Below are 12,034 nucleotides of genomic sequence, written 5' to 3' on the forward strand. Positions count from 1 at the left end.
TCATTTAATTCTCCCTCAGGGCCTTTCTTCTTGGTAATGTCGCAAGCCCAGCTCCCTCACCCCAAGCAGATGGCTCCTCCCACAGTCTGTCCTCAGAGAGGCCCGCACAGGCCACCCCAATAAAATTACACTTCCAGGGGCCCCTGGGAGGCTCAGTCTGTTAAGTTGTCTGCCTTTGGCTCACGCCATGATCCTGGGGTCCTGGGATCGAGTCCCGCGCTGGGCTCCCTGCTCAGCAAGCAGTCTGCTTCTCCCTCTCCCTCTGCTGCTCCCCCTGCTTCCACTCTCTCGCTCATGCTGTCTCCCAAAGAAATAAAACCTTAAAAAAATAAAAATAAAAAATGAAACAAAATCACACTTCCCGCAGCTCGTCCCCATTCTTGTAAATGCTTAATACCTCAAATTAGAGAGAAAATATATAGAAATAGACATACGGCTCAAATATACATAGAGTTGTTTGTACTTTTTCTGTTTGTGTGCCTGACTCCTTCTGCAACGTAAGTTCCAGGCACACAGGGATTTTGTTCTTCTATTCACCGCCTTCATCTTTAACACCTAAAACAATGCCTGATGCCCACGGGGCAATTACTAAAGATGGGCCGGATGACTGGAGAACCCCCAGGATCCAGGAGGATGGACACTACTGTTACCTGTAATTCCCAGAGAGGAAAACTTCAGCATGGAAGGATTATTTATTTATTTTAGCTTGGAGCCCAACACGGGGCTTGAACTCACAACTCTGAGATCAAGAGCCCAAGCAACCAGACATTCAACTGACTAAGCCACCCGGATGCCCCCAGCTTGGAAGGGCTGAATTCTGTTGCCAGAGTTTGCAGGACGCTGTGCTTCCGAATCAGGATCTCACTTGCCTTCCGCGTGGTTCCAGGGCTAGCCTCGTAGCCAGGCTCACACTCGCTGCAGCCCCAGGGACCGCCAGCCTGCCCGCCCACAGGGAGCCTGGTCAGCCCAGCGGTGCTGTGAACTGGGGGGGTGGTTTCGGGGAGGGAGCCAGGAATCTGTGGTAATGAAGTTTGGAGCCAAAGGGCTGGGGAGACTCAGGTGACTAGAGCCCTGCAAAGGGAGCGGATTGCAGTGTAAAGACGCTACAGGGGGTAAGAAAAAAGAGACAAGGAGATGCATCAATGGGCTGGAGGGCTTCGCCCAAGGTGGAAGTCCTGCTGGAGGTCAAGGCCAACCCTGATCCAGGCAGAAATGCTTTCCACGGCCTTTCCTTTTCATCTACGGAATAGGAGACGTGATGACTCATCAGAGACAGATGACAAGCTAAATATTCATAATGCTAAGAATGCAGCAAAAAATAGGAAAAAATGAGTAGATCGCTATCAAAGGAAGACATCTGATACGAAATGAATTCAGAGAAGGAGACAAGCCTTAAGAGACTCTTAATCATAGGAAACAAACTGAGGGTTGCTGCAAGGGAGGGGGTTGGGGGATGGGGTAACTGGGGGACAGGCACTAAGGAGAGCACGTGAGGGAATGAGCACTGGGTGTTTACGCAACCGATGAATCACTGACCTCTACCTCAGAAACTAATAATACGCTGTACGTTAACTGATTTTTTAAAGCATGAGTCTTCCAAAAACCCTTAGACCCAGTGAAATCAGTGGAGGATTTTTTTTCCCCAAATTCCTCAAAGACATCCTTATATTATTTTAACTGTACTAGAATATAGGGGGGGAAATTATATTGCCCAGCCTATTGTAGGAGACGAATTCAGCTTTGATAGAATTTAATGAGATATGTCTATAATGAATGACCGGTACATCTCGGAATGCAAGTCCAGTATGTTACATGGAAAACTAACAACGAAGATTTACTAGAAGAAAGTGATTAGTCATTTCCAAAAACATGTTGAGAAAGGGCTTGGTAAGATTCAACATCTATTCTGGATTCAAATGTCAGAGGAAAAAGCAGATGGGAAGGGCCGTGGTGCTGAGGAGAGAGGAGGGCCACCGCACATCTGAAGAACTAGGCAGCAAACCATGACAGAAGCGCTAACCTCTGAAATCCCGAACTAGGAGTTCGTATCCAAATGGTCTAAATAAAGGGACAAACCAGAAGAAATAAAAACATATTTCTTTTTTGGTATAGGAGATGTTCAATACCTAAAAAAATCTGAGGAAGTCCTCCAAAACAACGCAACAACAATGACAAAACCTGGAAGCAATGAGTTCAAAGGCACAGGGTGGGAGATACCAGTTCTTTCAAAATCCCACGTATCCCTAAAATCAGCAAGATAGAAAATACAGCACCAACAGCTCCATCGACGACAGAACCAAACCGACCACACTCAAGATGTCGCGTGCGTGACATACGGCATTTACTAAAGAAACTTGAAAGCACAAGGAGATCAACGAGACAAGCAGGAATATGGGAGGGCTAATCCCGACGGCTGTGTGGAAGACCAAACAGAGGAAAGAGAAACAGAAGCTTCTCTAAAGCCTCAATCTAATATCAAAATCCTCCCCGTGTTTTCACAGCATGGCCTGTTGGTTGTGACGTTTGGCTGCAGGACGGGTCGGGCAAGAATATAAGAATTTGTTATAATTACGAAACCCACGAGCAGACACTTGTGGGACTATCATATGGATCCTAACGGAGTTTAAACCATGACAGACCGAAGTGGCAATCATCAAGACCTTGAACATTAAGACAAAACCTGAAAGTTTATCATTCATTCAACATACTCTTGGGAACTACTTGTGGACCAGCCACTCTGAGCTATTCTGGGAACTGGGTACACGGCCGTGAAGAAGCCGGTCACGGTCACGGTCACGGAGAAAATGGCAATTAACAAGTCAGCAGACAAGTGGGTGGATGGTTTCAGAAGGTGGGGAGTACAGCCAAGGTCACAGGGGTGGATTGAGGGCTGCACATTGGGGTGTGAGGGACCAGCGAGGGGTGGGGGATGGAGGGTGGGGGGAGGGGGCATGGGGGAGGGATGGGGGATGAGGGGTAGGGATGGGGGATGAGGGATGGGGCAACTATACTGGGTTTGGAAACCAGAAGGCCTCTCTGAAGAGGTAGACCTTTGAGCTAAGATCTGTGGAACAGAATGGGGTTTCCAAAAATAATTTCAATCGATTCTCTGTCAGTTAAGTTGCTTTGGTGGGGGGGTAACTCCCATGTGCTCCCTGGGCTGAGGGCTGTGTTCACATAGATGACGCACAGATGAGCTGGGCGATTTCAACTTTAATTCGATCCTTGCTCCCAAGGGCTTTATGAGCCTCATTACACACGAAGACTGGGGGAAAAGGTTTGTACCGCGTATGACAAGGGGCTCCTACAAATCCATGAGAATGAGAAAACAATGGGGATCTGGGAAAAGCGTAAGAATAATTCACAAAAAGAAAAATGAAATCCAGAAAGCCCATTCACTCTAAGGGGAAAAAATGCTCACCAAGATGATCCAAAATGCAAATTAAAACTATAAGATACCAAATTTCACTGACTACGATGGCAGAAATAAGAAAGATCAAAGTCATCTGATGCGAACACACACTTGTCTCTCGCTGCTGGGACAGAGACAGGAAGAGCCCTTTCTGAGAGCCGTCTGCCGGAGTCTTCTAAAACTTCGGAGGAGAGGACCCTATGATTCAGCAACAGAAATCGATTCCACGGAAACTGAAGCTCCAGGACGGAAAGGGAGCCCTGTGGGAGGTTGCCACTGCAGCGCTGTTTCTAATGATCAAAAAGAAAAGGAAATTATCCTATAAATCCATGAGGAGGGGGAATGACCAAGCGGCTCAGGGTCGTGGCAGACTCTGGAACACGTCGCAGACATTACACATAGAGAGGCACAAACACGAAAGACTGACCACCAAAGGGCACTTGGATGATCCTCTACAGACTGAGAAGGAATCTCCTTCGAGATTCTATCTGTCTAAACAGAGAAGAGACTGGAAGGCGGTAGGCACACCGTCAGCAGCAGTAGCAGTCAGAAGTGGGACTCCCAGCTTTGACTTTGTATGTTTTTAATAGAGAAGAAAAATCCAATCCGATCTAGTGAAGAAACAGATCACCGCTGTCCCGGCGGGGAGGGAAAATCTCTATTTCTGAATAGTGAAGGAGCTTTGCGTCAGCACAAGATGATGTTTTCTGATGCGGTCGTGTATGTATATGTATATATGTATGGATATGTATGTATGGATATGTATGTGTATGTATATATGTATGTATATATGTATATGTATGTATGTATATGTATGTATATGTGTGTGTATGTATATGTATGTGTGTATATGTGTGTATGTATATGTATGTATATGCGTGTATGTATATGTATGTATTTCTCTTTTTTTTGGTGCAGTCATACTTTTAAAACGCATGCCAAACTCATACGCAGTGAAACAAATATCAGACAAGATCAGAAAGGGAAAGCGTCTGCGGCATGCGTCATGGAGAAATTATATAAATGATAGAAATATACAGCTGCTTCCGAGATCCTTTTTGGAAGGACGTATTTACACAGAAAACATAAATAAAATTAACATTATCAAAGCACTCACCGAGATGTCAAAGAAGGAGAGCAGAAGAGAAAAATGCGTCCTATTAAGATGGGAAATACCGTGCTGTCAGACGGAAAAGCAGAGCTTTATTCTCACTAAGATGGGCTGCGCATTAAGCCACAAATGAAACTAATAATAGTTAATTCAAGCTATTTCTTGAACACATACTACATATACCAGACATTGTGCCTTACACAGAGCACTTCAATTTAATCCTAACTTTTGCTACCTTAGGTAGACGGTATCCCCCTGACAGACGAGGAAAAGGACACACAGAGAGGTTAGGTAACTTGCCCAAAGCCACACAGCTGTAAGTGGGAGAGTCAGGATTCAAACCCAGGACTGATTCAAATGCCCAAGATCTGACCTATTCTGCTGTGATCTCCTAAAACTAAAAGCTCGAGGTCAAGGGGGGCAGAGAAGCGGGCTCAGTCAGGGCATGCTCACACACAGGGCCTGCTTTATTTTTTCTGTCAGCTGCCTAGGGTTCCCGTGAGCCCTGGAAGCCAGCAGGACCCAGCGGGGACCTGGGTCCAGTCTGGCCCTCACGCCAACGCTTCTCCTGTGGCCCTCAAGCCCAGAGATGGGACTTCTGGACTCTGGGCCAGAACAGTCCTGAGGCCTTTGTGACCACAGACCTGGGGGTTGCCGTGGCGCCCACGGGGCCTGGGCCAGGGGCCTCCGCCCCCTGACCCACCCGCTGGGTCCCCTCGGCATCCGCACCTCCTCACCGAGCCGCGGGGTTGCCCTCACCGTGTCCCCAGCCCTGGCCTGCCACTTGTCGCGGCCTCCGGCTCGGCCTCTCCCTGCCGGGAGCCCACCTGTGGGCTCTGCTCTCCCCTGGCCGTGTACCCCCCTGCCCTCCCCTCCTCGCTCCCCTGGTCATTCCCGTCCCCACCGCCGGACTCCTCGGTGCCCCACCCCGCCTTTTCTGCTTGCTCTTGGCTCCCTCCCCGCCAGCTGAGCTGGGTCAGCCATCTCTAAGGAGGACAATGGGGCGCAGGGGGAAGAAGGGGACTGTGACCCCTCACGAGCAGAACCCAAGCCCAAGACCTAAAAAGGGGTCTAAGACTAGGATGAGAAGAAAAATGAAGAGGAGAAAAAAGAAGGCGGAACTAGAAGAGCTAAAGAAAGAAGTGGTCCTGGTGAGACCCCCAGCCGCTCCCCTCAGCCCGCTGCCCCGTCCCCTCCTGCCCGGAGACCACACCCAGGCCAGGCGCCCCCTCGGGGTCCCAGGTCACCACCCATCCCCCCACGACTCCCCTGTCCCCGCAGGAGGACCACAAGTTAACCTTGGAAGAGCTGAGCGCCAAGTACTCTGTGGACCTGACGATGGTGAGCGAGGAGGCGCGGCGGGAGGCGGAGGGTCTCCTTCCGACTCCAGCCCCCCTACCCCCCACCCCGGGCCGCAGTGGAGCCCAAACTTCCAGGTCAACGTTGTTACCCTTCCCTCCTCCCAGACAAGTCCCCCCCCCCCCCCCACACACACCTGCTCAGAAAGCCCAGCAGGGCGCCCCCCAGAGTCCGGTCAGATGAGAGAAAGGAGAAGGGGTTAGGGCAGCGCTTCTCCAGTCCTGGTCCCGGGAGGTGGCTGGGGTGGGGGGGCGGGATGGGGGGGTGACGGGGGCCCCTCTCCGCTTTCATAAGTTCTCAAGACCGTGAAGAGCTTTCATGTATGTGAGTTACATCTGCCCACGGCTTTCATCTTCAACATTAAAACTGAGAAAATTAAAAAATTCTTCCTAATTTATTTAAAAACAAGAGTAAATACATGATATATTAGTATAAATAATATTCGTATGACAAATAACAGTTTTCCCAAATAACAATTTGGGGCGTTTGACATTTTTGCAAACCTCTTTAATGTCTAGCTTTTTACCAGAAGGCAGCTGGGTTCCCACGCATGTTCAGGACTAAATCTGCCGTGATACCTGTCATGTAGCCTTTGGAACATTCCACCATACACTCAAAAGCAAGAGCAGAAAAAGGCGAACCACGACTTAGCACTGTTGTGAAAATCGTCTGACCTTGTGGAGCCCCCGAAGGGGTCGAGGGGATCTCGGAACCCCGTGGGCTCCCAGGCCGCACTTTGAGAACCACTGGATTAACAGTAAAACCACACGTTCCGACTATGACCCTTAGCGCTGTTGCTGTTACCACTCATACCAGGACCACAAATAAAAACTTACAGGCCCTCAAAATCTATAAGTTCTTCGTTCTAGGCTTTCTTCACTGGAGGGGCTTTGTCTGATAACCAGGGAGGCCCGCAGAAGGTTTGTCCTGTTTTCATTCAAGTTGTCCGTTTTTCAGGGGAAGCTGGCGCGTGGCGGATTGTCTAACCCTCCGGTGGGCTCTGCCACTGCTTTGTTAGAGGGAAAGACAGGCTCCCGGGGGAATCCGTGCCTTCGTGTGTTGGATCGGCATCGGAACTTTTCCCCATGTCTAAGTTAACGAGCCCCGGTGTGACTGTCCCCATGTTACTGACATAATCTATTGGACCCCAGCATCGTACTGGCTTGCGTGTGGTCTCATGAACCGTGGACGGCTGCCTCTGGTGAGGGCGGGCGCTCCACAAAGGTGAGGACCCTTCCCACTCATTCCGCTGTCCTGCCACACTGCCAACCCAAGACAGGGCTTCCAAAGTCTTGTGAATCTGTCCGCCAACCGAAAATCCTCCCCGTGTAACCGTGCTAAATAAAGGAGATCCCTTCTGTGCCGCGAGCTCTGGGGTGATCTTTGGGGAGCTCCGCTGGTCTCTAGACCGCCCCCGCCCCCGCCCTCGCTGGGGGCCCTCAGTGGCACCTGTGAGCTTGGCTGCAGCTGCTGCTTGTTCCTTCCCTATTTCCTCTCCACACAGGGCCTCAGCCCAGGAAAGGCGCAGCAAATCTTGAAACGAGATGGACCCAATGCACTTACCCCTCCCCCAACCACTTCAGAATGGGTCAAATTCTGTAAACAGCTGTTCGGGGGCTTCTCTATCCTTCTGTGGATTGGGGCCATTCTCTGCTTCGTGGCCTACGGCATCCAGATACATTTCAACGAGGAGCCCACCAAGGACAATGTAAGTCTTTCCGGCTGCCGCGGCCAACCCAGTCTCTGCTTGGCCCTGCCCTCTGCCACTCAGTAGCCTTGCGCTCCTCAAGGCCTCTGGCCGGAATCCCCTGTATTCCCAGGATTTTCCAAGGGAGGCCTTCGTCCCTCCTGGTTTCCCCCAGCCTTTTACCTGGCAAGCTCCTGACTCAGTTCCCGGAGAGAGCCGTAGTTCCACCCGGAAACTTGCTCTCCTTTGATCATCTATCTTCCTGACTGATCATCAAAGTGCTCTGCAGCCCCTGTCTCTTGCCAGAATTTTTATCTCTTTATCTCCTTTCTCCCAGGCTCCCTCCCTGGCCCTCCCCCTACCCCCCAGGCCATGAATAGCTTTCCTGGGTGTTTGCTGGATCCTGCTGGCCCTCACCCCAGCTCAGGGCTCTCCCTCAACCCCTGGCTATTACCCTTGCAAGTGGGTTTTCTTATTTTTTTTTTAAAGATTTTATTTATTTATTTGACAGAGATCACAAGTAGGCAGAGTGACAGGCAGAGGAGGGGAGGGGGGAAGCAGGCTCCCCGCCGAGCAGAGAGCCCGATGCAGGGTTCGATCCCAGGACCCTGAGATCATGACCTGACCCAAAGGCAGAGGCTTAACCCACTACAATGGATTTTCTGAGGGTGAAGAGGAAGGAAAAGACGTCCTGATGAGCCCTTTGTTTCCCTGCCCCCAGCTGTACCTGGGCAGCGTCCTGGCCATCGTGGTCATCATCACCGGCTGCTTCTCCTACTACCAGGAGGCCAAGAGCTCCAAGATCATGGATTCCTTCAGAAAAATGGTGCCGCAGGTAGGCTTGCTGGAGGATCTCGTGAGGGGATGTAGAATGTGGCCAAACACACACTTTTGGAGTCCCCGGAAAATTATGCCCTACAATGCGTGAACTGAGTGAGGGTGGTGATGAGGTTAGGGGCCCCCAGGTTTTACTGGGTCAGACCTTAAAAGCATCCTGAGAAAGACTCAGCATCACCTATGAAGCAGTCTGGTCTGGCAGTCTGGTCCGGCGTGCATAATCTGAATGGGAGGAACATAATCTGAAGCCCCAAAGGAGAACATTCTAGTAAAAGCCGGGGAGGTACAGAGGAGGTTGGAAAAGCTGGATTCTTCAAACGTCGACGACCTTAAAGACAAAGAACGGGGACGCCTGGGCGGCTCAGTCAGTTGAGTGTCTGACTCTCGATTTCAGCTCAGGCCATGATCTCAGGGTCGAGCCCGGCCTTGGGCTCGGCACTGGGGTGGAGTCTGCTTGGGATTCTCTCTCGCCCTCTCTCTCTGCACCCCCCCCCCCACCTCAAGCAAGTTCTCTCTCTCTGTGTTAAAAAAAAAAAAAAGAGAGAACAGCTGTGAGAATGTTCCAGATTACAGGGGGCTAAAGGGGCATGACAACGAAATACAACACGAGACCGAATCCTGTGCCTCAGGAGAAAATAATGTGGCAAAGGGACCTGACATACGGGGACCTGACGAGGCCGGGACCCGACAGTAGAGGACAGCACCGTGTCGAAGCGAAATCCACTGAAATGGACAACTGCGTTGTGGGCATTAACATACTCGTTCTTGGGACGTGCGCGCTGAAGGACGCAGGACAGAAGCTCGGGCCGTATGTCACCTCCCCTCAGACGGTGCAGGCGAAGACGTGTTCACACACAAGCGTATGCGCAGACAGGGACCAAAGGACAGAGCAAACGGGGTTCAATGTCAACAGGTGACTCTGGGTAGGGCTTATACAGGTATTCTTGGTGCGATTTTTAAGCTCGCCACTTTCCTGAACGTTGAGATTCTTTTCTACTAAGAAGGTATGTTTAAGCGTCTGGAAATAATAGGACAGCAGGAAGAGGTTTCTAGGCACGCAGCTGGAGACTTGGAAAGGAACAGGCACCAGAATTTGCCGACGGCACCGTCATATCCTAGTGTCACAGCCCAGGATCTCTTCCCTTCGCCGTCAACATGAATTAAGCCTCCCTTGCGTGAGGGTCCAGGCAGGGGATGATGCTTTGGTAAAATAAAGTAGGATTTGGAGACCATTCATTAGCTTTGGCTGCCTGACAAGCCACCCCAAACTTCGTGGCTCCAAAACAACACACATAGCAGTTCCCACACTTCTGTGGAGGGGCTGTTCTGATCTGGACTGGGCTGAGGGGTGCTGGACGGTCTCAGATGACCTCATGCCAGTGTCTGGGGATGGCTGGCTGAGATGTCTGTGACAGCTGGGGCCTTTCTCCTGACCTCTTCCTCCAGCAGCTAGCCCAGGCTTGATCGCCATGGTGGTAGAGAGGTTCCCAGGGACAACAGGGCAAGCCCCCACTTTTTAAGTCTCTGCTTGCCTTATGTTTCTAATGTCTTATGAGCCAAAGCCAGCCGTGTAGCCCAGCCTAAGGGTAAGGATGGAGAGACAGACCCCACCTCTTAGACAGAGGGTCATCAGAGCCACAGGGGTGGTAAAAATGTGCAACCGGCCAAAGACACCTTCCAGGGTGATGTGGTGAGTGAGCGCATAAGGAAGGGCATCAGTGGAAGGAGACCGGGAACAGGAGTACAGGAGCGGGTACGGGGGAAGCGGAAAGCCCTGGAAATGACCCCGCGCCATCTTCCCACAGCAAGCTCTGGTGATTCGAGGCGGAGAGAAGATGCAGATCCATGTGGAGGACGTGGTGGTCGGAGATCTGGTAGAAGTCAAGGGCGGAGACCGAATCCCGGCGGACATCCGGCTCATCTATTCCCAAGGATGTAAGGTGAGGGGATGCGGGAAGCTACAGGAGGTGGCCAAGCACTGTCCTGGGGCAGCCTGAGGTAGTGAGCTGGACTCCGTGAAAGGAAGCATGGTCAGAACCTCAAGGAGCTTCGGGAGCACATTTGAGGCTGGAGACAATAGGTGCTGGTGTGTGTTTGTTTCTCCCTGCGTGCCAGGAATGAGGACGCTGGTGGCAGACAAAGACATGTCGTCTTTGTAAAGGAATCTTTCTTCCCATGCTCACTCTTTCCGTCCCATCCTCCCTCCCCTCCCAGGTGGACAACTCGTCCTTGACGGGAGAGTCCGAGCCCCAGACCCGCTCCCCCGAGTTCACCCACGAGAACCCTCTGGAGACCCGCAACATCTGCTTCTTCTCCACCAACTGCGTGGAAGGTAAGTGTCACGTCGTAAGTAGCCTAGTCTCAGAAGCAGAGATTGAAACAACGATTTCGAGAACTCTCCGTCTTCAAAACGAGTAGGTAGGTAACAGCTGGGGAACAGTCTAGGTCCTCCCATCACTCTGGTGAAAGGTCAAAACCACTGGTGAAGGGTCAAAGCCACCATTTCCGTGTGGGCACCGTGATGATACTGAGTCGCTGTCTCGCAGGTTTTTCCGTGGAGTCAATGAGCTCACGCGTACACGATGCTGAGCACAAAGCCTGACCCGACGGAAGTGCGCTGTGATCATCAGCTTGTATTATTCTGGCCAGTGCGTGGATGGGGCTCTAGAGGTTGAAAATAGCACGGAAGGGCAGAAAATTACCCAGCCCTGCAGGGACAGTCTTCTGAGAGGAGCCCCCACTTGTCACTATTCCAGAGAGGTACCGGCATTGGAAATCAAAGTTAACCAGGAGTCCCCCTCACACTTCGGCTTTGCCCCTAGAGTCTAAGTTACCCTTGAGTAGGGAGGAGCTCTGGCCAAGGTGGTCATGATGGGCTCAGTCTCATGTCAACCCCCCCACACACACTTAAGGAGGCCAGCAAGGCTCTCTGAAACACCCATGAAAGCCATTACTCGCGCTTAAGAATAAATGTTTGGGTGTCCAAGAAATAGCTTTTTTTTTTATTTCAACACCTCGCTCGCGCCAAATGTTACAGACGTGTCTGAGTCTCATGACACGACACAACAAACATTAGCTCTATTTTGCACGTGCAGAGCTCAAAGAAATGAAAGGCGTATCCAAGAGCACAAGTCAGCAGGAGATGCAAGGATTCTGGTGCGAGTCCGTCCCCCAAAACCCAGGCTCTTTCCACAGACCCTTATCTGGTCTGTGAGCTCTCCGGTCATGAAGTTATTTATTTAAGTTAAAAATATCTTAAAAGTATTTTTTTAAAAAATACTTTAAAATAAAATAAAGCTGAAGAAGAATCCAACCAGAAAATAAAATACATATTGAAAAAAATTTTTTTTAATTTTGATCGGACAGAAAGAGGCAGGTTAGCAAGCTTCCTTCAAAAACACTAGATTTGTATTATTAAATTTTAGGAAAAAGTTTTGCTCACATTTGTCCTTCCCAAGCAGGTTTTTGGTCAGCAAAGCGCATTCAGGTAAGGGGAGGAAAGTGGGTGGTGATACCCCACTCCAGAAACAAGGGTCTGGCCGGGATGGAGGGGGCCTTAGTCAAAGACCAGAAGGACAGGAGATGTGGCCGAGGGCGCGGAGCTCGGTTGAAGGAGTTCCTGTTCTGA

General features: G+C 50.7%; 1 protein-coding gene across 1 annotated transcript in view; it reads left to right on the top strand.

Annotated features, from left to right (window-relative positions):
• The first annotated feature begins 5,521 nt into the window (after positions 1–5,521).
• The window catches only part of LOC123927646 (sodium/potassium-transporting ATPase subunit alpha-4), a 28,836-nt gene continuing 22,323 nt past the window's right edge, over positions 5,522–12,034 (top strand). Inside the window, exons 1-6 of the mRNA XM_045982322.1 lie at positions 5,522–5,674; positions 5,805–5,864; positions 7,387–7,590; positions 8,291–8,404; positions 10,212–10,346; positions 10,621–10,738. Of these exons, the coding sequence (XP_045838278.1) occupies positions 5,522–5,674; positions 5,805–5,864; positions 7,387–7,590; positions 8,291–8,404; positions 10,212–10,346; positions 10,621–10,738 (784 nt within the window). The remainder of the gene's footprint in view (positions 5,675–5,804; positions 5,865–7,386; positions 7,591–8,290; positions 8,405–10,211; positions 10,347–10,620; positions 10,739–12,034) is intronic.

Source organism: Meles meles, chromosome 17 (genome assembly GCF_922984935.1).
Source record: "Meles meles chromosome 17, mMelMel3.1 paternal haplotype, whole genome shotgun sequence".
Lineage (NCBI taxonomy): Eukaryota > Metazoa > Chordata > Mammalia > Carnivora > Mustelidae > Meles > Meles meles.